Source organism: Metarhizium robertsii, assembly GCF_000187425.2.
Source record: "Metarhizium robertsii ARSEF 23 chromosome Unknown MAA_Scf_2, whole genome shotgun sequence".
Classification (NCBI taxonomy): Eukaryota; Fungi; Ascomycota; class Sordariomycetes; order Hypocreales; family Clavicipitaceae; genus Metarhizium; species Metarhizium robertsii.
In genome coordinates this window covers 4493844-4521289 of record NW_011942160.1, presented here as the reverse complement: position 1 = coordinate 4521289, position 27446 = coordinate 4493844, and the positions used below count along the sequence as shown (strand labels likewise).

At 50.1% G+C, this 27446-nt stretch overlaps 11 protein-coding genes across 11 annotated transcripts; 4 read left to right on the top strand and 7 right to left on the bottom strand.

The window, feature by feature from the left end:
- Window positions 1-1526: 1526 nt before the first annotated feature.
- MAA_05132 (NAD(P)-binding protein) lies at window positions 1527-3097 on the top strand (the record flags this gene model as incomplete). Its single annotated transcript, XM_007823130.1, has 3 exons — window positions 1527-1742; window positions 1990-2125; window positions 2184-3097. The coding sequence occupies 3 exons, from the start codon at window positions 1527-1529 to the stop codon at window positions 3095-3097; spliced, it is 1266 nt and encodes a 421-aa protein (XP_007821321.1).
- Window positions 3098-3405: 308 nt separating this feature from the next.
- Window positions 3406-5098, bottom strand: MAA_05133 (uncharacterized protein; the record flags this gene model as incomplete). Its single annotated transcript, XM_007823131.1, has 3 exons — window positions 3406-4320; window positions 4377-4739; window positions 4802-5098. 3 exons carry the CDS (start codon window positions 5096-5098, stop codon window positions 3406-3408), a joined length of 1575 nt encoding a protein of 524 aa, XP_007821322.1.
- A 953-nt stretch (window positions 5099-6051) lies between these two features.
- Window positions 6052-7351, top strand: MAA_05134 (uncharacterized protein; the record flags this gene model as incomplete). Its single annotated transcript, XM_007823132.1, has 3 exons — window positions 6052-6579; window positions 6634-6997; window positions 7059-7351. The coding sequence occupies 3 exons, from the start codon at window positions 6052-6054 to the stop codon at window positions 7349-7351; spliced, it is 1185 nt and encodes a 394-aa protein (XP_007821323.1).
- A 536-nt stretch (window positions 7352-7887) lies between these two features.
- Window positions 7888-10045, bottom strand: MAA_05135 (Peptidase S1/S6, chymotrypsin/Hap, active site protein; the record flags this gene model as incomplete). Its single annotated transcript, XM_007823133.1, has 3 exons — window positions 7888-9119; window positions 9180-9695; window positions 9751-10045. 3 exons carry the CDS (start codon window positions 10043-10045, stop codon window positions 7888-7890), a joined length of 2043 nt encoding a protein of 680 aa, XP_007821324.1.
- A 1360-nt stretch (window positions 10046-11405) lies between these two features.
- On the bottom strand, window positions 11406-12206 carry MAA_05136 (Peptidase cysteine/serine, trypsin-like protein; the record flags this gene model as incomplete). The annotated part of the gene is made up of 1 exon (XM_007823134.2): window positions 11406-12206. One exon carries the CDS (start codon window positions 12204-12206, stop codon window positions 11406-11408), a length of 801 nt encoding a protein of 266 aa, XP_007821325.2.
- Window positions 12207-13596: 1390 nt separating this feature from the next.
- MAA_05137 (uncharacterized protein) lies at window positions 13597-15059 on the top strand (the record flags this gene model as incomplete). Its single annotated transcript, XM_007823135.2, has 4 exons — window positions 13597-14347; window positions 14401-14575; window positions 14638-14795; window positions 14857-15059. 4 exons carry the CDS (start codon window positions 13597-13599, stop codon window positions 15057-15059), a joined length of 1287 nt encoding a protein of 428 aa, XP_007821326.2.
- Window positions 15060-16311: 1252 nt separating this feature from the next.
- MAA_05138 (chromate transporter) lies at window positions 16312-17943 on the bottom strand (the record flags this gene model as incomplete). The annotated part of the gene is made up of 4 exons (XM_007823136.2): window positions 16312-17443; window positions 17530-17624; window positions 17718-17765; window positions 17821-17943. The coding sequence occupies 4 exons, from the start codon at window positions 17941-17943 to the stop codon at window positions 16312-16314; spliced, it is 1398 nt and encodes a 465-aa protein (XP_007821327.2).
- A 403-nt stretch (window positions 17944-18346) lies between these two features.
- MAA_05139 (Importin-beta) lies at window positions 18347-21522 on the bottom strand (the record flags this gene model as incomplete). The annotated part of the gene is made up of 2 exons (XM_007823137.1): window positions 18347-21304; window positions 21358-21522. 2 exons carry the CDS (start codon window positions 21520-21522, stop codon window positions 18347-18349), a joined length of 3123 nt encoding a protein of 1040 aa, XP_007821328.1.
- A 638-nt stretch (window positions 21523-22160) lies between these two features.
- MAA_05140 (threonyl-tRNA synthetase) lies at window positions 22161-23852 on the top strand (the record flags this gene model as incomplete). Its single annotated transcript, XM_007823138.1, has 1 exon — window positions 22161-23852. The coding sequence occupies one exon, from the start codon at window positions 22161-22163 to the stop codon at window positions 23850-23852; it is 1692 nt and encodes a 563-aa protein (XP_007821329.1).
- A 564-nt stretch (window positions 23853-24416) lies between these two features.
- Window positions 24417-25076, bottom strand: MAA_05141 (Helix-loop-helix DNA-binding protein; the record flags this gene model as incomplete). The annotated part of the gene is made up of 3 exons (XM_007823139.2): window positions 24417-24456; window positions 24595-24793; window positions 24965-25076. 3 exons carry the CDS (start codon window positions 25074-25076, stop codon window positions 24417-24419), a joined length of 351 nt encoding a protein of 116 aa, XP_007821330.2.
- A 1149-nt stretch (window positions 25077-26225) lies between these two features.
- MAA_05142 (Maf-like protein) lies at window positions 26226-27092 on the bottom strand (the record flags this gene model as incomplete). Its single annotated transcript, XM_007823140.2, has 2 exons — window positions 26226-26855; window positions 26910-27092. 2 exons carry the CDS (start codon window positions 27090-27092, stop codon window positions 26226-26228), a joined length of 813 nt encoding a protein of 270 aa, XP_007821331.2.
- Between the last annotated feature and the right edge of the window lie 354 nt (window positions 27093-27446).

Here is a 27446-nt window from a genome sequence, read left to right as displayed (position 1 = left end):
CCACAGCCCAATTGAGGGCGTGAGGGACAAGGCCCAGGGACGAACAGATCCCCCATCCAGAGCCAGGCTTGTCAACCTTGATGACGGATACGCGGGCAACCCCCCCTTCAGCCAATCGAACGATTCCCGCTGCGTGGCTGTGAGATCCGGGGCGGCCATGCATTTATTGGCCAGACCCTGGCAGGGCGTCAGCAGCAAGGCAGACAGCGTGGCCGACCAGCCGACCAGGGTCGCTGTCATGATGCAAGAGAGGTGTGATTGAAGAATGATCGAGATAGCCCAGATTGTCCTACCCCGTCCTCCCGAGGAATTGTTGGGCCGAGTCCCCCAGGTTGACGATACGACCGGTATTGAAGTACGGAGAGATGGCGATGAGGGTTTTCGCGTCACGCCAGGCCTCTTTGTCTCTGGGATTCAAACTGCGCGCTCGGTAGGAATCACCTCGCTGACCTCAGTCACCCCGCATTCCCCGAGCAAAGGTCAACTCGAAATGCGCGCTCCGTACCTCTGTCCAGCATGGTCTTGTTCCCAACGTGGAATCGAGGGGGGGGTCAGCGATGCTGGAATCTTGCAGCATGGATGTTGGGTAGATGGTAGCCAAGGCAGACACATGCGCCGCCGGTAGGCGCAGACCAAGAGAAGAGAAAGAAGAGGCGCCGCTTCTGCGGGTCTGCCGTCCAAACATGATTGTCACCTTCCCATCATGAACGACCTGCACGGAGTACATCACATGACATTGATCATTTGGTCAACAACAACTTTAGCCTACAAACAACACACATTCCCACTCCATTCCTTCAGTACCACTGTCTGTATTGAATGTTCGAATAGTCCCTGGAACCCGACTGGGCAGAACCGTGAGTAACCCTACCCTGCAGCAATACACTGATAAATTGCTACTTTGGCCCATCACCGCCGACAGAGATTTCAAGCTGGTGAGGGTTGGCAATTATTATCCATTATCCACATCCTTGAAAGGGGGAATAGAAAATAAGTCATCAGAATGCTGTGGATTTGGTTTTTCAGCTCAAGTGAAGGGACGGCGGAGATGAAATTTAGGGAGGTAATGGACAATCCCGCATGCAGATTGATTATCTGACACAACACGAACTATAGACATAAAAGTGTCATGGCATCTGAAGGGAGCATGAATCTAGTGAGAGAAGTGGCTTTGGGATAGATACATGGCGCATCTACGTCTCCCATTGTCCAAAGCCGGGCTCGTCTGAGGACTTTGGCATGATTTCATCAGTTATTAGGACCCTACGTTTAGCAATGGTAATGGTTGGCACATCAGATAGCCATAGATGACTTGCGGACAAGGCGATTCAAATCTAGATCGGGGCTAGATTCTTACTTGCAAGTCATGTTGAGCGGTTGAGGTGGGAGACGGTAACAAAATGTTGCATTTTAGATTTTAAACCACCCACCCTTGTCGCTGCTTTCTGGGAAGCACATAGTGCGACCAAGATAAAAGAGTATGAGCCGTCGTCTTGAAAAATGACGCAACCACTCATTCGTCCAACATGACAAAAATTCAAGGCGGCATTTCTGGAGTCGCGCCCGGCATCTCTGAGCCGGAGCAGCTTTCCTATCTAGGCAATATTATCGGGCCTGACCACCCCTGCGGCACTGCGGCACTGCGGGTTCCCACTGCCGGAGCCGCCCAGATCCCCAGATCCAGCGCGCACACATTGGACCTGGAGCTGTCTCAGTGGCCAGTTGCGCTATTCGGTATTTCGGTAACGCCGCTGGGATGCCTCGGCTCTCCACCATATTCATAAACCCGGGCCTCCGCTCCGATCGCCGCCCATCACCGGCCACCTCCAACTGAACCTCGTCCCCATAAGTTCCCGTCATCTTTTATTCCTAGAGCGGAGCCCATTGAATCGAAAATGAAGGGCATTCAAGTTCAAGAATACGTCAAGGTACCGCAGCCCGCTCACATCATGCACCGAGGGGATCCGGCGAACTAACCTGCGGCCCAAGTCTCCAACAGAGCTCAAGGTGTCTGAGCTTGCGGACCCCGTGCCCAAAGATGACGAGTATTTGATCGAGGTTCGCGCCGCTGCGACCAATTTCTTCGACGTTCTCCAGATTGCTGGAAAGTACCAGAACCAGCCACGTATGTATCCCCCGTTTGCCAAGACTGGGCAAGCCTCACCATTTGCTTACCGAGACAGCTTTCCCATGGATTGCCGGCGCCGAGTTCGCTGGTGTCGTCATCTCCACGCCCAAGGGGTCCAAGAACCCCAGGTTTCCCAAGGGAGCTCGGGTTTTTGGCGCGTCGCAGGGAGCATACGCCACCAAGTGTGTTGCCAAGGAGGTGTCTATGCTGCCTGTGCCCGAGGGCTGGTCGTTCACCGAGGCAGCCGGCTTGTTTATCACCGCTCCCACCAGCTACGGCGCTTTGGTAGTCCGAGCCAATGTGAAGCAGGGCGATTTTGTTTTGGTTCACGCCGCCGCGGGTGGTGTTGGCTTGGCTGCTGTTCAAGGTTCGCTGCCCGTCTCTCCAAAGCCGACACATATCAGAACGCACCATTTGGGAGCTAACGCCCTTTTTACAGTCGCAAAAGCGTTTGGTGCTACAGTCATTGCCACTGCTTCCACGCCCAGAAAATTAGAAGTTGCCAAGTCCTTTGGTGCAGACCACGTCCTCGATTACAAGGACCCCGAGTGGCCTGCCAAAGTCAAGAAGCTGACGCCGAAGGGTCGCGGAGTTGACATCGTCTACGACCCTGTTGGGCTGGTCGACAAGTCCACCAAGTGCACTGCCTGGAACGGCCGGATTCTAATTGTTGGTTTCGCCGGCGGCGCCATCGAAAAAGTGGCCATGAACAAGGTTCTTCTCAAGAACATTTCTCTCGTGGGCATCCACTGGGGCGCGTACAGCATCAACGAGAGAGAAACCATTCCCGTCGTATGGCAGGGCATCACAAAGCTTGTCAAGGAGGGCAAGCTTCGGGGAACAGAATTCACAGACGAGGAGTTTGTCGGATTAGATAGAGTCAAGGATGCGCTGGTCGCGTTGTCGGGGCGTGGGACTTGGGGAAAGGTTGTTGTCAAGGTGCCACAAGAAGGCGGTAGCCGTTTGTAAATGTACCAAGCGACAAGTTGTAGATGATGACAAGTAATGGTCTTGACGCACTCCAGGTTCGAAATATTGCTTCTGTACCTTTGCATTTTGAAAACCTATCTGTTCTGGCTATTAGTCCGGTGTGACGTGAGACTATCCAAAACTGCTATAAATCAATCATGCTACCTGGCTATCTGTCGGTATCTAAAATAATTTCCTTGCTGTTTGAGAGTTCTGCATATGTATATTATTCCCAGTCATCTTCAAGGCCTTTGTTTAGCAGGATCCCGCTCATACACTCTGTTATTCGTTTGCCGATCAAACATGTGTTACTGACTTGTGTCTTGATCTTTGATGAAATGTCGTCTCTTGACTTCTCCCTTCACTTGTCCGTTATCTCGAGGTTCATTAACAGCGATATTCTCCTTGATCCCTGATTTAGTCAAGGTGGGCTTTGTCGGTTCAACCATGTCCGTTTCAACAGTGCCGACTTCCTTCCCCTTAGTCCCAGAGTCATTCACCGCGGGTGTTGATACCGGGTCGTCCTTCAGCTGTGGTAGGGCAATTTCCAACGCTGCAATTTCGGACTTGTTTGTGAGGATTTCATGGGCAGATGGATCGATAAGTTGAGGATTTTCAGCCCCAGAGATTGTTGATTTGTACTCCTTGGTCCGGGAGCCATCTGCTTCGATTGATTCATCAACGATTTTTGCGGCCTCCGGCTCCGTGACTTGGACTTCTGCAGCCTCGGGCTCTTTACCCTGGGGCTCATCGACCTCTCTGCCTGCTTTGGATATAGTTTCACAAGGTTGTTCTTCGCCTTGTTTCCGTGGATTGCTAGCCGCTTCTGCGTTGTCTTGCTTATTCCGCTCATCTAGATTCCTTACGTCCAAAAAGGTGTTTCCATTTCGTGTAATGGTATAAAAAGGCCCATGTGAAATTTTATCGAATATTTGCTCTTGAAGTTCTGGGTAGTCAAAGGTGTTCCTCCTGATAGCATCCCAGTTCTTCTGCGGGGGAAGTACCCTCTCCCATGGATCGCGATAGATATTATGCCATGCCATGGCGTCATAATCATCATATCGATGTCGAACTTTCTTATCTGCGTACAGAGGAAACGGGCATTGGGAGGCTGGAGGACCGACTTTGAGAAAATGTATCATTTGTTTGAACTGGGTCTCGAGCGGTCTCCAGATGCGAACAGTCCACCGGACTCTTCCAGAGTGTATATATACATCTTTGCACTGGGAATCCAGTTAGTTTTCGAGAAAAAGAGTAATGGTAGGTGGAGGGTGCTTACTTCTGTCCCTGACTTGCCCCTGTCGAAGAGTATGACGCCGCCAAAGATTCTGTCCTCTGCCCAATAGCCTGCCATGTCCGCCGCGCCGTTTGGATATTTCTCATGGAATGTATAACACGCATGTGAGAATATTGAAGCAAAGGCTGGTAGAGCCTCGCGCGTGGTCCATTTTCCTGGCCTCCATTCATATGTCTTGTCAGGCTCCACGTATGTGACGACGCCCTGAATATCACCTTTGTGTGACTTTTCTTCAAGATTGAACAGGTATACAGCTATGGCATGGACTGCAGTTGCCACCATTTCGATGAGTCGCAAGTCAAATTGTCGGCTTCCCAGATCAGCGTTTTGGAATGCTTGCACCAACTGTTTGCCTTGAATTAGCTGCACAATTTCCCTTGAAGCCGTAAGCATTGCGCTATACGCACTGAAGTTTTAAATTGTAGAACAGAAGGGTCAAACTCGGCACGAAAAGCCCTCGTCCTTTCCATGGCTCCCTTGCAGAGGGACTCATGGGGGAGTAGAGGATTGCCACCCAGGTTCCTCCTCGAGTACCCTTCGCGGTAGACGTTTATTGTCGGGAGTCCATCGACAAGCTGGGCCATCGTGAACTCTGCCAGTTGCGTAGAGAGAACATTTGAAAGAGCCCGTGTAAATATGGCATAGTGATCCGGATCTAATGTGGACACGGAGACTGTTGAGTTTGCCGGCCTGGGAGTCGCCATGTTGCGGAATGGAATCTTGGTGCTGAATCTTGACGCTCTCTGGACGGTGTTGTTGTACGAGCGCAGTATTCTTGGGCTTTTGCCCTCCTAGAATGCACAGCTACACCTCTCTTTTAGGTCTTTTGAGAAATCAACATCTGAAGGGCGGATCGAGAGGGGATGCTGGCGAATAAAGAAGGAGGTGCCGTTGTTGGGTGTTGCCAGTTGGGTGAGCGCCGGCCCCGTTACTGCCAGGCATGTGTCATGGAATGACGCGTGCTTTGCTTGCATGCAGCTACGGAGGCAGCCGTCTCGGTTCAATGTTTGTTTGTTTCAATTGTATTTGACAAGAATGGGATTCACTGGTCTGCCTGGCCAGTGCCCCTTTGTGTAGGCCGGCTGTGATCACCAGAAGGTCGGGCGCACGGCAATACATGGTGCGATGAATCTGATGATGTGTGGCTGTGTTGGTGTGTTGGTAGCGTGTGGTGGACGCAAAACACGGCCAACAGCTGCTTCTTGCCTGCATCCAGGCCAAAAATAAGGGTGTTTGTTAACTGTTCGTCCCATGAGTGTAGAGTTGTATCATTTCGTAGGACCAGTCGACGTTCTAGATGAATCCGTCCATGCTACTTGAAATTTGCCGTAAACCAACATTTGTGACGACTGGCGCGTACAGGTCAAGTTCAATGCTAGTATCAGCATGTATGTCCAAGTGTTCAGAGGACCAAGAAGAATATAAATGCGTGATGCGTACCCGGAGGCATCGATTCTCACGACACCTTCCAAGGCTACTTCTCTATCCACTTACTCATTGATCACCTTTACAAAAGAATTATCGTTTCTCCAAAGCACGCCCCCAAACTGGGGGGGTAAAAGGTATGTTATTAGACCCATATCTTTAAGAGTATATATTATAGCATCGTATAGTATATCGTGTTATATTAGTGTATACTTACGAACAAGGCAGGAGCATGTCTCAACGTCGGGTAAATCGAACTGCCACGGTCCAGTGGAGGGAAGTTCAGAGAGAGGAGTCCCTGCCTATTCAGCGGTCTTTTGCCCAGTTTCAGCCTCGACGCATTTCTAGCAACCTCGAGCTTCCCGAGACACTCGCTGGAATCTCCATTCGTGTCCCATGCGATCAGAATTTCAAAAACACAGAGATAGAAGATCCCGTCTTCGAGGCCGTTGCTGCTACGGCTCAACTGGGGATAGATATACTACACAGCTCTACGGGATTCTCGGGTCTTATGGACACCGGAAAGCAGATCATCGAGGAGACACTACGCAATAACCCCAGTCAACGTTGCCGAGATGCCAAAGGCATTGAGAAACATACCAAAGACTACCTCAAGCGCATTACAGAAAACTTTCCTGTCCTCCTAGTCCACGATATGAGAGCAGCTACGAATGGAAGAACTACCAAAGGCACATGGGAGGTCCCTCAGGACAGGTTATTCCCCCCCCACCATGCCGGCGCCATTGAGATCAACCGTATAGTACGTTCTTTCTACATTACAATTAAACAAAGACCCTAATTAACGAATATCCAGCTCGTGGATCGCTTAATCGACGCCAGACAGGCAGCCCTACTTGATAGCAACGATCAAAATGCTCGGGACAGGTTCTACACATTATCGTTTAGAATCGGTGCTACTATCGCCCATGAGCTATGCCATGTGTTTACAACCTTCCTTCTTTACGATCCCAATGCGAATACACCCCCGGCTGTGAGTTACGCGGGCTGGGGGAACACAATGGTAGGCGAATCTGGGCGGCGCTGGGAGTCTTTGACCTTTGGAGGCGTCGTCGATATGCGACAAGGATCTTGGATGGAACGAGTAGGTCTCAAGTTGTCCGGAGGCAGGAGAACCTTTGTGGTCAACCCCCCCTCTTTCAAGGCAATAGCACGCAGAGGTATGTGTATTGTGTAGCTTCCCTTCTCTACTATTATCATTGACTAACGTCCAATTTGCAGACTTTAGTGTTTTCCCACTAGTTGATGAAGACTGCAGCAAGAGGGGAGGGAAGCCACACATTATAGACACCGACTCTTGGCTAGCAAAATACGGCAACATTTATGAAGCCTACAGCGAAAACGATAACCACCAACCCGAGCGGCTCCCGAAGCACGTCCTTGACTGTGCCATGTCTGGGGCTGGTGAATTCACCCGGCTGTCGGCTGATAAATTGCGGAACTGGACGCTTGGTATCGATGAAGGAATTGGTGGGAGGCCCAGCTGGTCATGGACAATAAAGATGTCGGCCTAGATAAAGGATTTAAATACTAGGGTAAAGAAGAACTATACTTAAAGGAATAAAAAAGTCTTATTACTTTTTATTACTTACTTATATTATTAAGTATATTTATATATATTTAAGTATATTTATATATATTTAAGTATATTTATATATATTTAAGTATATTTATATATATTTAAGTATATTTATATATATTTAAGTATATTTATATATATTTAAGTATATTTATATAATAATTAGCTAAAGCTATATTTTTATTATACTCTTTATACTCTTCTCCTAATACTTTATACCCTGGGGCGCTATTATACTTAACTATAAATACGAAGGCGATTATATCCTTTTATAAAATAATAATTATACAGATAAATTAGTAACGAGAGAAGCTTAAATTTCTACTTAAACAGCGTAGTATTATACGTAAACCAAATACTGGCAGGCTGGTGCCTTGAAGGAGCGACCTGATTTTGAACAAAAGACTTGACGTGCCGGCTTATCTTCTTCTAAATAAACGAGTGAGTCTGGTCCCAAATCCATCTACCCACCTACGCCTTTCCATAGGTGAAATCCAAAAATTCCGTCTTGTTTTGGGGGTTGACCTCGCGCAGAATGTCTGCCACAATCGGAGCAATGTATTTGGCTACAAATGGCGAGGCTCTCATCAGCATGGGACCCAACACCTTTAAGTTTTCAACCATCTTGGGGTAAATCTCCTTCTTGGTCGCATCGTCTTGGATTTCGACAAATGTCTGCAAACAAGCCTCTGCCAGGATTGCTCTGTGTGCCAGAGGATCAAGGGACGTGGGTTCGAGTCCTCCAGATTCCGTTCCGAGAAGCAACGCCAGCCCGATCTTGGCTACATCCTTGAGAATTGGGCCAGCCTTTCTGAAAGCACTTCCGACGACATCCCCAATCGTCGTCAGCGTGGTGAAGAACGACTCAATGGCCTTTTTGTCCACCTCGGCCATCAATCCGCGAAGGAACTTGTCTTCATCATGCGACAGCTTGCGTCCGAAACCGGTGTCCTTTTCGGCTTCAGTCGGACGAGTCGTGCTGCGTTTGGCTTTGCTGTCGATGGTTCCTGCGAGATTTGACAGCAGGAGTCTCATGCTAGGTTCCAACGTCCCCTTGAGAATCCTGGGGGCGATTTTCGTCACAAAGGGCTTGAGAGCGGCCACCAGCGGACCCATGGTTTCCCTATATGCCTCCTGATCATTGTGGGTCAGAGAGAAAAAGTATTGCAAGGCCGATTCTGCGAGGATTGCACGGCCAAGGACGCCATCATATGGACGGGTTTGAGCTAGCGACTCGACATTGGACCCGTTGACACTGTCAGCGGCAAGCCTGCCAGCTGCTGCAATGGCGGCAGAGGCCAAGATGGCCATTTGGGGCCCAGCCTTTGATCCGAACGTAAGGGGCGTATCCCAATCTACAATCGCAGATGATATATCGGCCTCGACAGCCTGTGATTGCTTTATAGTGTCGTCGAGCCCGGCGCCCACTTGGTCATCAAACGCCTCCGTAGTCACGGTAGAGCACATCCAGAGCCACGGCCTGTGATCCTTGTCGGTCTGCGTGGAACCATCAGGCTTATGATCAGCGTTGGTGAGGGATGAGGCTATATTGTAATATGCATGACAACGGTTCCCATAGTTTCCATCAATCACCGACGCCGAGTTGTACGAATAGCCACCGAGAACATGCACTCCGACGACGTCAAAAGTTTCTGGCTTGCCAGATACGGGTTGCTGACCAAATACGGGCGATCCGGAGTTTCCTATCGCGCATGGTTACTCTCGAGCAACAGCTATCTGGGGGTGCCTTTTCTTCTTCTCACCTCCGTATGTATCGATTTGATATTGCAACATATTTTGGTCTGCATCAGCCAGATTGTAGTCGGTTGGCTTGAACATCTCGTACATGCTTGCGCCCCTTTCTCCTTTGGCATCTACGATGTCGCCGGGGTAGCCCACAACGCCCAGCATTGCACCTTTGTCCTGGAGCGGTGTCTGGGCGAGATTGTAAAAAGCTTTGACCTCGTTAGCGTTGAATGGGCTTGCGAGCTTGATGAACGAAACGTCACAAGGTTCGCTTCCATCGTTGTTGATCCATCCGTCGGTGGTTGCGACAGCCGTGCCGCACCGAAAGGCAACCGAGCTCGACCCGTATCCCACATAGGCTTTCGCTTGGATAAGTCGACCAAGGTTGCGAGAATAGTCAAAGGCGCAGTGCCCGGCGGTCACGACGACGTCTCCTGAAACAAGGAAGCCGGTGGCTATAGCCCAAGCAGCTTCCTTGGGAGTCACGCCCGACGTAACCTGTCTGTCGTAGAGGAGAAACAGCTTTACAACGGCTGATGCCTCAGATTAGTCGGCGGTTGCGATGCGGCTCGGGAGATTCCGACATACCACGGTACTTTCCGGCAGCGGTCTGGTAGTCAGCGAGGTCGACTGACGTCCTTCCATCGATGGTATTCACAACCGACTCCACGCCATTGGTTTTGAGGTCGCGCACGGATGGCATGTTCTGGCTGTACAATGGTACAGCGCTTGGAGTCGAGTCGAAATACCAAAAGTAGACATCAGTGGATTTTGTCGTAGGCTGCTGACTGTCTAGTTGCTCTCGGCGCGGCTTGGGGGCCGTCGAGCGAGGGTTCGCCCCTGGCTTTAGAACAGCTGGATTGTGGATGAAGCTCGAAGACATGGCTGTGGGAAATAGAAGATTCAGACAGACACACAAAGATCAGAACCTGTAACTTGGGGAGTGCGGAAGAGAAGTCGTTATATCTTGGGCGATATTCCAGTCGTTGTATCTTGGGCGATATTCCAGTCGTTATATCTTTGGCGATATTCTAGTCTGGTGAAAACAAAAGGACCGGGCGGACAGACATATATATACATATATCATGGGGCTTTGACGGATGGTATCTGGTTACTTCCCTAATGTTTTATTATAAATAAATATACTTTACTATATTACTATGTATCTTATTATTAATAAATATATTTTACTATAAATTATCTCTTAAAAATATATTAAAAGAGTTTAAATATAATAAATACTTACCTACTAAAAGGGGTAAGCGCACCTAGCAAAAAGAGTGAGCCCGCCGAGCAATTCACATTGCTGCTTCAACAGACTGCCAACTTGGACGAGGCATCCCAGCATTGGTCCGACCCGTCAAGGCCCTGGCAGACATCTCCGTTCCCTCCTGTCGGCTCTCTCAAAAGCTGATTTGCTCCAGCAGTCACGCCGTCGACTTGATTTCCTGTAATGGGACTTCTACACAAGCGGGAGGGGCAAAGTCTTGACATGCTCCAATCTCAACTACCAGTCTGGTTCGCGGCTGGATACGACTGCATATCTATCCTGCATTTATTGCATACCGTCTTTGTCACAACTGGATGCACGAGAGATTTTACCTCGACGGATCGGTCAATGATGGATTTTTGCACTCCACTAGGCATCACAACCATCACCTTGGAGAAGTATGGTAAGAGGTGAGGATATGACGCGGGCTCTTTGGGTCTATGGTCAGTCATGAGGATACCCTTCTGTGCCTCACTAATTCTAGCTTTTGCCTTGTTCCTCATCAACACACAGATGGACATTTCAAAGTCATAGTCTCACTTTTGTGTCACTGCCAAACTCGTGTGTGTAAAGGCTACCAATTCTGGATTTTGCCATGCCAACGAGCAGAGAGCCTCCCCAAAAGAGGGTTTAAGCCGAGATTGACTGGAGAAATCGTAACCAATTCATTTGTCATTAGAACCCTTCGTCCACGACCCATAGCCTGACATCTAACTACGCGGTACATGTACGTACTTTAACCAGCCCCTGGCATGGTCAACTTCGACCTGGAAGCCAGAATTGACACCGCCACCCTCTTCAAGCATCTCGAGCACCACCTGAAAGGCTTGAGCCTTGATACCATAGGGCCCGCCAATAACAGCTGCCGAGTTAAAGGAACCCCCGCGGATGTGGACGCCAACAGCGGTAAAGTCGCTATCTCGTATGACGGGAGCTCCGGAAAAGCCTACTTCCGCGAATACAGTCGTCAGCTTCAAACCCCCCTGGGGAAAACAAAGGGCTTGTACTCGCCTCCTTGGATGTCGCCCTGGTACCTGAGCATGTTGCACCTTGTGTGTTCGAGGTTAATATCCCTGTCTATCTTCATCTCATACATTTCACCACCGGGCACGCCGCGCGCGCACACATCTGCAGGATAGCCAACGACGGTGAGGTGCTGTCGTGCGCTGATCTCGGGCGTGTCACAAGAAATTGGCACGACGTTCTGGAACGGGCTGTCGAGCTGTAAGAAAGCCATGTCGTGCTGCTCGGTCTGTCTGTCCATCCACTGGACCGGGACGGCAGTCCGTTTCACGAATCGGTGCCCGGCGGGACCGGCAGTATAACCGATGTAGGCTTTGACGCATGTTGCTTGCTGACCGTGACTGAAGACGCAGTGAGCAGCAGTGACCAGGACATCGGCCTTGTAGAGCCATGCGGTTGCCGTAGTCCATGTCTCACTAGCATCAAATCGGATGAAGAGCTTTACAATGGCTACAACATGAGATGTCAGTGTCAGCCTGCGTATTTGTTGGGGGCGCAGAAGGAGAATAGGGCTTTGGGAGGGTAGGGGGGGAGGCCAAGCCAACAAACAGTAATACTTTCCACCTGGTTTAGCATCCGCCTCATTCACAGGCGTTCTGATATCTTTCTGCTCATCGAAAATGCCAATGTCGACGGTTCCCGACGTGTGGATTAATGGCTGGACAGAGTCAGAGACGGGCGCTGCCTGCCTTTCGGTTCCGACGTCAAGATCCCAGAAGGCGACAGTATCTGCTATCGGCTGTGTCGTCATTTCCTTAGTATCCAGGATGGATTTAGAGGTGCTGAGGATGAAAGAAGTCTGGTTTTTTTTTTGCCGGGACCAGGACTTCTGTCCTCCTTAAAATGTCAAGTACGTACCAGACATTTTTCGGGCGAGGCGGGGGCGCCAGGCTTCTTGAGTTTTTGCTGCTTAGACATCAACGACTCCTCGCGCGCTTGGAAACAAATTATAAAATCTAATTGGTCTCCCACGAATGTGAGGAAAGGAGGGAGGACTTGCCGGGCAAGTTGACGTTGCCAGCTGAGGCAGGTATTCAGCCCAAGGCACGTCGACGGGCCCCATATCAGTTGAATCGCGCAGCAAGATATTTGCCGACAGCCCGGCGGCGATCCGGGTGGCAAGACAGGCAACCTGATTTGTTCGACTTGGTTGGGATGAAGCAAGATTCCAGTTGCTGTCAAGTAACAGTAACAGACAGGGCATGGCCAGTGTAGCGTGGGCCGCCAAAGTACTTGAGTTTACATATCATGTAAAGCCGCCATCTGCCGTTGCCCAGCCAAGAAACTGCAGTCTCGGAGTATCCGTACGCCCGGCGAAAGATACTTACAGAAACAGAAGGAGCGGCGCTGGCGTCTGAGGCCTCGTTTTTCTGACCGGACTTCGCGTCTCACACCTCAACGAGCCACAATCGAATAAATTCTGCCGTTGCCTGCTGATATCCTTGCTCCCATAAAGGGGAGGAGGGGTCTTGCATGATACCGAAACTTAATGAGCTCCTGTGGCGCTCGAGGCCGGATTTATGAGCAGTAGATACTCTCGAGTTGCTGTTATTGGCGTGTCCAAGGCTGTCGGTTCTTGCCTGTTCCTAGAACTGGACTTCAGACATCCACCGATTGATGTCAGGCGTTGATATAGGAAGCATGTACTGCCGAATATCCGCCAGGCTGTATACGGCACAGTATCCAGTGGTTCACAGTACTGGACTCAGCTCTACAGCGATGAGCTATCAGGTGTTCAGGAAAATAGTCATCAAAGTTCCTGATACTTTGAACGGTATATCACGGTGTCGTACTCTCTCCCCAACACTCTGCCCCACTTCTGTGATGTTATGACATTCATTGTTACTTATTGCTACTGGTACAGATTTCCTTTCATCTGGATCTTCATATTTTGCTTGTTCCGGCCATGTTGAGCCATACATCGTGTCCGACGTTATGACGCCTGGCAATTGCAATCAACAGAGCCATCCCTATCCCTATCCAACAACATCAGCAGGACTCACTCCAATGTGCCGTTTTCGTCTCTATTCTGATCTGTGATCAAGCTTTTTCAAATTTCGGTGAGAATTAGAGCATCTCTTTTGTATTTCTTTCACAGTGTCACATCTACTATAGATGATTCATCTTGTTACACAAACAACATGTCCCCTGGACGTGTTGACAACCACCCAGGACCAATCGAAGACTACGTCGTCTATCTTGAGAAGAAACTCGAGTATTACGAAAGCCTTTTTGCTAGTTGCAGTTTCAACTATCACATCCTTCAGCCTGCTTCTTTAACAGGCGTCGAATCGTGTCAACTTGACGACGCCCTTCGATTCGATCCAAGAATGACATCACCACCAAAGAAGCTCACTCAAGTCTATCCGACGGCCCCTCAAACTGCGAAAGGACCCTCTCAATGGCAAGTTGAAATGCAAAAGCTGCTGCTTGAAATTCCTTGTACTGCCTCCTGGGAGCACAGGCGTCGAGACCTTGGACTGAACTCTGCTGAAGATATGGTCCATGTTTTGGTTACCCTTCTTGGCGCAACGATTCCAGGCAGGACTTTAGAGCCCGTAGACAAATACATCTCTGGATTTTCATCATCTTCCGTCTATTCCCCAACCCTCTTACCAGCCTATCAGTTTGCCCTTTCCACATGTCAATTTCGAAAGCATTCCGAACTCATGGCAAATATATTCTTGCTTCGGGAAGTTATCCTAGCTTCTTACTGCGAGGTCTTGGTAAAGAATGGCGAGTCACAGAGCGATGTTGATGCCATCATGAGCCTTTGCGTCAAAGAGAAAAGCCTGGAAAGATATCGGCGAGGAGCTGTATGGGTGAATCGGCGAATTTCTGAACTCTACTCTTGCGGTTGGAAAGACCGAGCGTCTGAGTTGTTCTTGATATGTAATGAATTTACTACCCAAAAGCATGCCACAAGTGAAAACTAACAGGGATAGGTGGCCGTTCACTAGCTCAATATGGTCGCTTTGCAGACTACAGTAAATCGAGTTCCCAGCAGTTCTTGGACTGTCTAAAGTCTGAGAAGTATACCTCTCCGCTCATTGATACACCCGAGCTAATTCCACTTTCCATTCCTTGCATGATCAAGATTATCTCTGGTGATACCCTGAAGTACGGCATCTTTGCGAATCGAGATATATTGTCTTCAGATGACTTTTACTGACGTGTCTTAGCCTAGAGCAGATTTGCATGCGTCTTGGGTACGAGACAGAAGTTCAGGATAGGTTTCAGGATCTTTTGCCAAGATATATGAGCTATCTTGCTATACCATCTGTTGGACAGAGCTCAGGGAACGACCCTCCCAGTCTTGAAGCAGGAGGCTTCATGTCAGGTACGAGGCCTCGTATGTGAGTTTTATGGTAATTCATGAAAGCTAATGGAATCTGTAGTAGATAGCATGTATACGCAGTGTACCAATTTCCCCCCTCCGCTATCCTCAACTTCAGATACTTCAAGAGAAATTGACCAGCCCGCAAACCTGGATATGGAGGATTCTCGCAACGCCCCCGACTGGCTTCCAACCCCTTCATGGCAATCTAACTGGCAGAGAAACGGATGGGACTATGGTCTTGCAGACCCTTTCTTGTCTCTTTGACCGTTCTCTCCTACTAGTGGATCTAGTCGCGACAATGTTGGCAACTCCTCGTCCTTGAGCAATAGAGAGTTCCAATGAAAGAAGTCAGTGTCCCGACTCCTCCACCGCCGTACATCTGTTGCAGATCGCCCATGAAATGCAAAGTTTCCCTGATCTTGAGGTTGAATCTCATTATCGAAGCTCCCAGCATCGGCAATGTATTTTCAAAGGACAGGTCTCCCAGCGCAAGGATAATGTACACCTTGACCGCTCGTCTCGGCTTTATTGTGCATTTGACTTTGTAAAAACAGGATAGGAACTTAGACATTGCTTCCGGACCCCGCAAGACGGTACTCAGAGAAGAGAAGCGATGGGAGTCAAATCCCCTGTCTTTTCTCATGGTAGTAGTTACGCATTGCTTAATGTACGATATGAGATTTGGTACCTGTAGAAAAGAATTCGATAGTGCTCGCGTCTCGCTTGCATAATGGAGAAATGCGATGGGTTTTGACTTTTCCTCTGGCACAGATTCGGTGAGAATTGCCCGTCGCGCTAGGCGATCTTCCCTCTCCAATACACCTGATCAGGCTTGAAAATATGGCTATATGAACATTGCGATAAAGAGGAGGAATGCGTAGCGCATTTACAGTATGAAGGTGTGGTAAAGCCAAAGCGGCGTTTAGAACGCCTTGACAAAATCGTATTAAGAAAGATTTCTGGCATCACAATAATCTTCTTTTTCTGTTATATGAAGAATTCGGAAGCTTTCATCCTCGCAGTTCTTATTTGGGCTCTCAATTATTAATGCGGGATCTGGCTGCTCTTGAGGGCGGAAGTAGCTGACCTAATGTGAGCACAAGAGTAATGTCCTGGCTTTTTATACAAAAGCAAGTAAACACCAGACCCCAGATATAAAGTGGGATATTGCTAAAAAGACTGTTAACCCAGGTAATAATTAATAGGGTCATAGTATAAATAATATTAGAAAGTCCGAGGTATAATATAAACCCAGCTCCCAAGAAGCGGGCTAGGCGTTAGGGTTAAGGTTAGGAGCCAGGGTTAGCCTTGGGATATGTGGTTAGGGTTAGGGTCGTCATAATGAAGCTAGTACGGAGTACTGTCAGCTGGAATGCTGTACCTTCTATCATGACATGCGTAGCCTCATTCTACTACGGAGCACCTGGATGGCCCCTATCGCTTCACAAAATAAAGTAAAATAAACAACAATATTTAAACGCAACGACACACCTCCAATAAAATTCCATATCACTTACTAGTTTTGAGCCGAAACAACACCATACCTCACCAGTCCCAACACGGCCCCAAGCACAATCGCAAGCGCCGCGGGAACCCCAAAATGCCTCCCACCTACATATGCCGTAGCAGTGACCACCACCCACCACGGGTCGTCACCAAGGCTCTTCCCTGACTGAAACCCTTCATCGATATAACCCACCTGCCATATGCGATACACAGCCGCGTAGATCAACCCGACAGCGCCAGCATTCACGCCCCTCAGCCCGGATTTCACCCACGGCCTGCTCCGCAAGGCGCTCCAGACGCCCATGGTCCCGTGTACAAGTATAATGCCGGGGAGAAATATCCCCAAGAACCCGAGAATGGCGCCTGCCACTGAAGAATACCCGCTGTTGATGGCGGCCAGACTACCCAAGAAGACGGCAAAGTTAAAGTTTGGTCCTGGAAAAGCCTGGGTGATGGCGAGGCCGATGAGAAAGTCGCGGGGACTGACCCATCCCTCTGCGACGACGTATTCTCTCAACAGGGGAATGACGACTGGTCCTCCGCCAAAGATGATGGTCCCTGCAAGGTACAAGTTTGCAAATAGTTTAAACAGCATGGGCGGACTGCGCAAAACACCACGAAGGACCATGATGACGATGAATGTGAGGAAGAATGCCGTGATGATTGCCGTCCCGACCTTCCAGGAGAACTCGAGGCGGTATTCTTGCGGGATAGCGCGAGGCTCAGGGTCCTCTGATGGAGGGACGTCGTGCTCGCCAGGAACGCTTCCTCCTTCACCAACGACCCGTCCTGGCTCCGGTGAGGCTCCTCCCAGCCTCACCCACAGACTCTTCACGTTGCGAACCGGCCGGTGAAGCCAGCGGTAGTCATGTACGACGGCGGCGCAGCCGGACAGTACCATCAGGACCGGGAAGTACCACAATGCGTTGTACAGCATTCCCGCTGTGGCCGCCAAGAAGACCAGTATCCGGGTGAGTTGGTCGGTGACGGCCTTGCCGGAAAGTTCAACCGCTGCCAGTGCAATTATGCCGACGGTGGCGGCATTGAGGCCGGACAGGAGCGCGTATACCGCCCGCGGTAGAGTATCCTGGATGTTGGAGACGCCGATGGACAGGCCAAACATGCCCAATGCGCCGGGCAGACTGTGACGAGGCGTATTTAGTCTCTCTCTCTCTGTGTCTCTTTCCTGTATATCTTGGCCAACGACGAAGGCCCCTTTGCGACTCACCTCCATATTAGAAACGCCAGGATGGCGGCAAGCAAGCCCCCGTGGATGAGGTTGATACAATAGAGCATCTTGGTGCTTGCGGGGCCGCATAATGCCTGCGAGATGCTAAACAGCTCTTGATACTGTCAATGTACGGTTAAATCTCTCATTCAACAAACACTCGGGGCATTGCGGCGTGTAGTGCGCACCAGTTGTTCATCTATCCATCTCAGCTTCACCACGAATTTGTCACGAAACTGCTCGTTGTTTGTTAACCTTGGCCGAGCACACACAGCCGTCTTGCACACGTACAATCTTAAAATGCACCGGCGGCCCGCCAAAAGCAGTGAAGCCCAGATACCAATTGAACCTCGTCGCTTCCCAGCTGCTGCGGACAGCTCTTTGCAACGAGAGATCCCAGCTGTTTACAGTCATGACGCGCACCACGCGGTTTGACGTCGCGTGCTTCCAGGGACAGTGCCAACGCCCAGAAAGTGCAGTCAACTGCTGTTATTATATCATCTTCCCGCGGCCTCATAGTGCCCTTGTTTCAGCCTCCATTCAATAACAGCCAGGTTGTGAGTCACTAGCCGAGGGTGTGGTGTGCTTTGCGAAGGGTATTGGCCGGCTTTTTTGCGCCCAGATAGCCACAAAGTTGCGCCATCTCTGGCAATTGCGGTCAAGGTGGAACAGCCAAGACAACCAAGAGTCAAGTTCTTGTATACGCAATGTGCCATGAGATCTGTTTTGCCAATGAGTTAGTTTGGCGAGCTGGGAGCTCGTATGACATCTATTGGATTCATGGCATTCTACCTCATGTCTTCATAAACCTATTTTGCTATCTTGCCGCGTTTGCCAACTGCCCAAATCTCTCCAGAACATCCTTGTCTACATTCACCGCCCACTGTTCTTCAAACGCCGCCTCGCCACCAACCCGGGCTACTAGATCCTGCAACCTCGCACTCACAAACGGGAATGTCGGCACTGAGTGAACCGGGTCTTTGGCCATAGTCTGTCGTTCTATTATCATCTTAGGGGTATCGTATTCTGAGGGTTCCAGCTCGCCCCATACAAGTGTATCATGACCACCCAACTCCCCTTCTTGGACTTCGGAGGTGACGTTTGTCCACATGTCGAAGTAGTCCTGGAGCTTGGACAATGTGAACTCTTGCATGGGAGACGGAAGTTCAATCAGCCTCGTGAGGCCGAGCAGGTACAGCTTTTGGCGTTCTTGGTGGTCCATGCTGGAGAGGTGTGAGAACCATTCCGCAGAAAGCCAAGACCACACTTGTTCGAGGGGTCCGAATGCAGTGAGCATTTGTACAAACATGTTGGGTTCGGCCAGGGCAATCCGTGCTAGTATGGCCAGGTAGTCTCCTTCTGTAATGGTGTTGAGCTTGGAAATCTTCCTGTTAGGACCGGTTGTTTGGTGTGCTTCCCATGCGTCGTGGAGATTCGTCATGATTTGGTTCATGAAGCCAGTTTCTAGCATGTCTTGTACAATGACTGAGATTCCGTTTGACCCACCGAGCTGTGTTGCTGCTCGGACAAGGTACTCGATGCAAACAGTCCCCAGGCGAACTTGCTCTCGGCTCTTGGAATTGAGAGTGCCAGAGAGGGCGGCCAGAGTTGGCCGGCGGAGCTTGTCCTCCAACATTGCAGATGGTGCTATCAGGATGTACGACTCTACGGCCGTAAGTGCCTGGGATGCTGTGTCTGGTTGGTACTCCAATAAAGGAAGAGCCATTTCCGCAAGGCTAATGACTTCGGGTGCAAGGGGTGCTTTGCTTTGCATAAGAATTGCGTTCCACAGTTCAAGTGACTCGTCAATGAGATGGACATGAATGTCGGACCCTGGCCTTGCGGCTTCTGATAGCAGAGGAATCATAAAGTTCTGATAACGTTGTGACTCGTCACCCATACTCATAACAAGAGCCGCAAAAATAGCAATGACTGCCTGCTTGATCATGTATTCTTCGGTACCAGAGTTCTCCCATACGCCTGGAAGTGCAGACATTAGCTGGTCGCCAAACTGTGAAACTTGCTCTTCCATTCGCGTTACCAAGATTCGAACGGATTCTAAAATGGCCAGCTTGGTCTCATCAACGGCCACGTTCTGGATGAGCTGGATGAGTTGAGAGAGGACGTCAGAAGTGTATGGCAAAAATGCCTCGACGCTAAAGTCGAGCTCATCTGCGATCCACCGCAGCTGTCTTGCAGCCGTGATTTGCACTACCAGATCATTCGTTTCGTCATTGGGATTCAAAAAATGCTGAAAAATTTGATACACCAATGGTCTGCTGGTATCTGCAAGCTGAACTGGTGCCCATTGGCTAATTAGAATAGCGATGCGTCTCCGTAAGACTTTGTGCAAGCCACCTTGCTGTTGAGCATCGTTCACAATCGTTGACGACAAAACAGAGTCAAAATCGAATACATTGACAACATGGGCAGCAGCTAAGCCCATTGCTGTGTACACAGCCTCTTTCGTGGCGATGTCGGCCTGTGATGATTGTGCAGATTGGAAATATGAAAGCAATGGTGGTATAATGAGTTGTTTGAAGTTTGTGAGCAGATCCAAAAAGAGCTTTTCTGCGCATGGCCGAACCTCCCATTCGAAGGCGTTGCCCTCACTTTGCTCCTGCTGTTCCCACTCTTCGGGATCTTCCTCCCACGCCTCAAGATCTGAGCGTCGAAAGACAAATAAATGTGTAATAATAGAGTTAACCATCTGAATGACCAGATCGTCTTTCAGAAGCTCTGTTTTGATAAAATTTCTAGACTGTTCTTGCTCTGCCTTGGTCTCGGGAGCCCGGTATTTGAAGGTTTGCACCGGTTGAAATGCAATTCTTACACAGGCTCGGAGCAAAAGCAGGCCTTTAAGCGCCAGCCGTTCTTGCAGAGGCCCCTCAACCTTAGCCTTGGATGAGCCAGCGTCCCCAGAACCTTGACGGATGCCGCCTGACGAGTCAAAGACTTCTGCGAACTTGGAAACCAAATCCCAGTACGCATGGACAAGATGAAGAGAGTTGGGTAAAATCGAGAAACTCGCTGCGTGTTGTTCGGCCATGTCTATATGCAATTTCGTAAACTGGAGAAGATGCTTGCCAACAAGGTCTTGGTAGGTGGGAGGTATGGTGGGTTCCTGGCCAACAAAGTTGAGAAACTGTCCAAATTGATTTTGAGAAACCGTCCAGAATTGTTCGACTGACTTGTCGGTGTGCGGCCTCTCATATCCTAGGATTATAAGCCTTCTGATAATTTTCAAAGACAAAAGACTATTATGCATGGCAACATTGGCATCCTCTCCGGACCCTTGGTTACTGGACAAGAATGATAACCAGAGTGTAGTTTTTTCGGTATAAATATCATTCAAGACGTAGACAATCTCAGGTGTGACGGATTGTAACGCTGTCTGTGATTTCCTCAAGCGAGCGGTTCCCAGCTCTTTCACCACCCGAAGAAGAATTTGAAGAGTTCCGTATAGATGTTTCTGATTTCCATCCTTTCCGGACCGTAATAGGCCGATTGTATGAGACAGTGCATCGGGCCAGTTTGCCGGGTAGTCGATTCTCACAACTTTTGCCACAGCAAGGGCATTGTGCAGGGCCAGGTTTCGTTCTTCCTCGTCAATTGTTCCTTGAAAGAGTCGAGATCGGATCAAGGTCTTTTCGTCCGGTTTTATTCCATTCCTAGCATGCGCATACAGCCTCCAGTACTTATCGATTCCATTTTTGAGTTGAATAACGGCGAGGAAGCGCACGTTGGTCGGGATCGACTTATCGAGGAACACGGCCTGGCACCTGGTCAGCCCTCATTTGGCATGTGCGGGCGTAAATGTCTCCCTACCTGCAAAGACGAATAGTAGCCCGGTGTCTGCTCCCAAGATGTAAGCTGTTGCCCGGCAGTCTGCCTTTGCGCAAAGTCGTTCGAAGTGGCAGCCTGCAACGCGTGGCACAACGTTTCGAGGGACAAGGGATTCGCCTCGCCAGGAACCTCGATAGCAAAGCTCATGGTTGTTTTGCCAGGACGGTTCAACTAACCACCTGCCGCTCCCTATAACAGGCTATGTACAGCCTTTTGAGCAAAAAAATAACACTCTCTTCCTAGTCCCAACAAACGCCGTGGGGTTGGAGCACGAGAGCTTGAATTTTGAGCTTGACCGACGGACGCATGTCCCACGGGCAGGTTTGGTGGGGTTCAGACAAAATGGAGGGGTCAAACAAGACTCTCACCAACTTGACCTGGACTAAGCGCTTGAACCGCTATCGAGAACCAGCCAGCCTGGCTCAGCCTCGCTGACCTGCATCCGTGCCTGTAAACACGAGACAACACGGCAGTTGGCCGTGGCTTGGTAGACCGACTTGTTCAAGGCGAATTCAAGTCTCGGATGTGACTGTATATTATTTGACCATACATGAGGGTATTCAGCGGTGACCTGCTGCACCTTGTCGGGCACCGGCGAATTATGTATCTACCACACGCAGCCCATGACCGCTACCATTGACTGCAAGAGACGCAAAAAAAGAAAAAAAGGGAAAAAAAAAAGGCAAATCAATTAGGAACTTAGGGCACATGTACCAGCTTCCATGACCGTTCAAATTAGTATTCGTGCCAAATCTCCTGCAAATTTGGAATACACAAGGCAGTCTATGAAGTCTGAAGTCGACAGCAATCTCATGCCCTCTGCTCGTCAGTGGACCCCTAAACCAGCACAGCACGAAATCTATGGATGTCAGTGGATCCATTCCATTTCCAGTAATGAGCTGAGGAAGCCCTTCCATCTTCACCTCTCAACAAGGCCAGCTCGGACAAACTCCAAGCGCTTCAATCGTGGCCTTCGACCGCCATTGACAGCCACCGCCGCCATGATACGCTCAGGGGCTACCAGACAAGCGGCTCTGGGCATATCACGCGTGCGATGGACCTGTCCCGCCTGTCTCTGTCGCCGGCAGTACTCTCAAAAGCCAGAGAAGCGCGAACCTCCCGACCATAGAAAAATAGGCCTGCAACAGGAACTCTTCATCACCTCCGCGTACAGCCCCGGGTCCCCAATCTTCCTACCAAACGGAGCCAGAATCTTCAATCGGCTAATCGACTTCATCCGCAAGCAGTACGCTCGCTATGGCTTCCAGGAAGTCATCACACCAACGATATACAAGAAAGCGCTCTGGGCCAAGTCGGGCCACTTAGAAAACTATGCCGACGACATGTATACCGTGACCGGAAACACGAGCACCCCCGACAAAGATGGAGGCGGGTGCTGCGGAGGCGACCATGGCCCAGCCGAGCCCGACTTGGAAGCAGACAACGAGTACGGCCTGAAGCCCATGAACTGCCCGGGGCACTGCCTCATATTTGCTTCCAGAGTCCACAGCTATCGCGAATTGCCAGTCAGATATGCCGACTTTAGCCCTCTGCATAGAAACGAGATCTCAGGTGCTCTATCGGGGTTGACCCGTGTACGACGATTCCACCAGGACGACGGCCACATTTTCTGCCGCCCTTCGCAAGTCGAAGAAGAGATCAAGAAGACGTTGGACTTTGTCAAGGTCGTATATGGCGTTCTCCGCCTGGGTGTCGGCTACAGACTTGCGTTGTCTACCCGACCAAAGGACCACTTCATCGGCACCGAAGACGAGTGGAACAGGGCCGAGGATCGCTTAAAGATGGCGCTGGACTCGTCGGGCATGGAGTGGAGCATCAACGAGGGGGATGGTGCATTCTACGGCCCCAAGATTGACATTGTGATCAAGGATTCGGACGGAAAAGAGCATCAGACGGCCACGATCCAGTTGGATTTCCAACTTCCCAAGCGTTTCGCGCTCGAGTACCAGGCGCCCGCGCCTGAATACGAAGCACGGGGAGAGACGACGAATGATCCGGTCTTGTTGGCGGAATACGGCCCTGTGCGGCCCGTCATGATTCATCGCGCGGTATTGGGCTCGGTGGAACGGCTCATGGCCCTTCTGATTGAGTCATACGATGGCAAGTGGCCGTTTTGGCTCAACCCGCGACAAGCCATCATTCTCACGGTCAATACATCACGGCCCGTTTTGGATTGGGCAGATGAAGTCAAAGAGATCCTCCTCGGGCTGAAGAAGGAGGCAGGCCAAACGAGCACGGAAGGACCCGTGAACCCGACCGGCCTAGCAGTCGATGTCGATTATAGTGCTCGCTCTCTCGGCTCCAAGATCCGAGAGGCACGAATCAACGGCTACAGCCAGATCCTAGTTGTGGGCGAAGAGGACGTCAAGCATGGCCAAGTCAGCCTCGGGAAAGAGAGAATGAGCCCCATGGAGATGCGTGACAAGATGTGCGAATTGGCCGACGCGTTTGAATAGGGTAACTAAAACATGTCTTGTATTTATACATTGTAAACTATAGCCTCAATAATCCTACAATAGAATACCCATCACATCCCCGAATAACGGCCCAAAAATGCTGTAGTGGTGACCCTCCGCTCATTCATCACAACAGTCGCACATCATCTGCTTCTTAAACTATCCGTTGCCAAATGTAGAAACACCACCCCCTGGCTCAGCGTAACGCTGAACCCCCTCCCCCAAAATATCAGCAGTTCCATGTGGGACGGAAATGGCAACTAGGGATGGTTGTGGTATGATGTGCTATGACCCGCAAAGACCTCGGCTCAGGTATCGTTCAGAAGCTGGGGCTATACACTCTTTCTGTTAAATCGCACAGACACGCGAAGAACAGGGATATAGCTAGAGCAAGTATCCTCAACACAAAGCTCGCCATCCGGAGGTAATATTTGTATATGGGTCGGTCAAAGTTTCTCCTCCAGTGCTCCAGTGCTCATTAAGCAAGGGGAGTGATCTTTATGGCAGGCCCGTCGGCACCTTGTTACGTTTGAGAGATTCCATCGTCACACGCATAAGCCGGATTCATCCCTTTGAGCGGCCATGAGTCTGTTCGTTCAACACCCTGGTTAACAGATGGTTAGATGGCAAACGGCGGTGGGAGAGAAGACAACAGGAGCATTTCGGCTTGGGAGCGTTCGCTCGGCCAGTGGACGTTGAATGGGAGAAATGAGGGTAGGGGTTAAGGGAGGAGCAAACTAACTTCTTGAGCTCGTCGTCTACATGACCGCCTGACTGCTCGATGCGCTCAATAAGTGCGCGACGTTCTTGCATTTGTTGGCGCATATATTCGACGGTGCGCTTCAGCACGAGGCCCTCGGACCGGCCTTGGCCTTCTAGACCAGGGACGAGTTCAGTCAGGCGGTCGAATCCTTCGCGAATGGCTTGTCTACGCTTTTGTTCTATTAAAGCAAGGCAGGTTAGTAGAAATAAATAAAATTTGACTAGGGAAAAAAGGTATCTGATTGACAAATCTAAATGAATGCATGCATGCAGCATTGATTCGGCCGAGCAGAAGTATACAGGATGTTGGGTGTTGGCGGGTGGAGAGATAAGGTCATGTGGCACCATACCTGAAGCAATGTGATTCTGCTTCTTCTCCTCCTCAGTCAAGCGAGGCTTCTCGTCAGCACCAGCGGCGGCATTCTCTCTGGACGATGTTGATGTATTATTCGGCGACGACATTGTTTCAGTTGGCGTGAGCGAGCGTGAGAGGGACGAGGATGAATAACCACGGAATAGTTTGCCACGCGCTGGTTCGCTTTGTTGTGGAAGGAAGGAGCCTGGAATAAAAGGAATGACGAATAGATGGCAGTGGTGGGAATGGGAACCAAGTCGGCTATATGTTTCTTTGCCAGATGCGGAACAGAAGTGAGTTGGAACAAGCAACGAACGACTTCATGTGAGACGGGAAACTGGGCCGGGGCATGGATGGGTTCGGTTAGTGGGGGGGCATTGCAATCTACCACTAAGTACTACCAAGGGGCTTTGCGCAAGCCAGTTGGCGCCGAGTCGTTGGAGTCCCCATGCAAAATCACATGCACATTTTATGCATTGAGCACATGCATCAGCTAGCCGCACGGGTCTTGCTTGTGAAGGCGGAACGGGATATGGAGCAACAGACAACAGCGTACGAAGTAGTACATGATATAAGCACTTAAGTACGTACTTTAGGGTGCGGAGCAAGGCACGGCTTATGCGTACCACATCTAAACATAATTGACCCAGCTAAAGTACTTTACGTATTGGCGTATAAGTACCCAAGTAGGTACTTAAGTACTTAGGTAGATTGGCCTCGGAGCTTGATCCCTGCTGGTTCGCCAAAAGAAAACTACTTGACATCTCACCACCTGTGTCCGGGGAAGGGTAGAATTGACGGAGATGAAACATTTAAAAGAGCGCAATGGGACGTGAGAGCCCTGGATTTGACTGATCTGGCCATCTTGTGAACGGATGATGCCGGGCATATATCTTGATTGACGCAGGGTGTAACTGCTAGGTATTCCTTGACACTTCCACACGCTATTACCTCCAGTTTTCTAAAGTTGGATAGATGGAAGTCAACTACAGCCAGATCGATGTGCTACAAGTAATGCACCATGTATATTAATTTCTGCGGAAGCCTCGGTTTCATGCTTTCCTGATGATCCGATCTGATCTATTTTACCAACATTTCCCATATCACTCTATCTAGTGCCACCTGGCGCAACTAATCCTGGTATCATCGTTTCCCCTTGTGCCCGTCGACAGTCCGAGGTCACAAGCGTAGCTAGTTGCGGATACTTCGGGAGTGTCCGGCACGAATGACAATCACACAAGTCTTTCTGCACTGCATCAATCATCCTCATCGGTGGCACCATCGTCAAACTCATCCGCATCCTGTTGAAACACGACCTTTTCGGCCATGGCTAAACATCGCCTGACTGGTAATCCCACCACGTTGTCCACACTGCCCTCAATCTTCTCAGCGAGTATCATGCCGCCAATCCCTTGGATAGCATAGCCTCCAGCTTTGTCTGCACCCTCGCGGGTTTTTACGTAGGCTTCAATAACGTCGTCCGGTAGGCCGTTCGCTTCGCTGAAGAAGTACACTTTTGTCTCTTCTGTGTGAGTAGTAATGCAGTAGCCGGGATGCTGTGCATCTTCCCGAGGCGCCAGCACCGTTACCGCCGTCAAGACACGATGCATCTCTGTATCACGCATATGCTTCAGCATGCGGATGTGTTCTGCCTCGCTCCGGGGCTTTTCTAATATGCGGCCGTCTCGGGTGGCGATGATTGTGTCGGCGGCAATGACGACGTCGGGGTCCGGTATCGACTTAAGGTGCGTCTCTAAACATGTCGTGTAGACATCGAGACATTTTCGGCGAGCCGTCTCAGCAACATATTCATAGGGTCCATAGACTGCTTTATCCACGTCCTCGGGCTTTGTGGAGGGGGTGATCTCCAAGTTGTTTAAGCCAATCTGTTTCCTAGGTAAGCTTCTATACGTATATAGCGGCGCATTTTTATTATATACTTGTTGGAGCAAGGCCTTGCGCCGAGGTGAAGCTGATGCGAGCACCACTCGCTTGGTGTTTAGGTGCTTGATGATGGGCAGATCGAGTGGCTGCACCGGTTTGCGAATCGGCCCAGCAGATCGAGGGCCTGTATTGCGTTCTGCCGTCGCCTGATCATAGCCGGGGGGTGGTCCGTTAGGCATCTTGGAACCTGACAATGGGGTGACGATGTCGAAAGACCTTGGTTCTAAAAGTCAGCCAGCTTGCGACAATGGGCTGTGAAATTCACCGATGACACACTTTGGTGGGGGAATCGGTCCCACTTGGCTCTTCCCGCGGTGCAAGTAGAGGCGGCGCAAACCTGATGTTGTACTGATCTCTACTAGATACCTACTTAAGTACTTAGTAAGGTATCCATGAGAGACCACGTACTACTGGGTAAACTCAATGTTAGATAAATGAATGGCCGAGTACTTACCCAGTACTTTTCCTTGACTTTATTCAGCCTAGCCCCAATTTCGATGAGGGACCACCTCGCTATTGGAAAGTATGAGCGC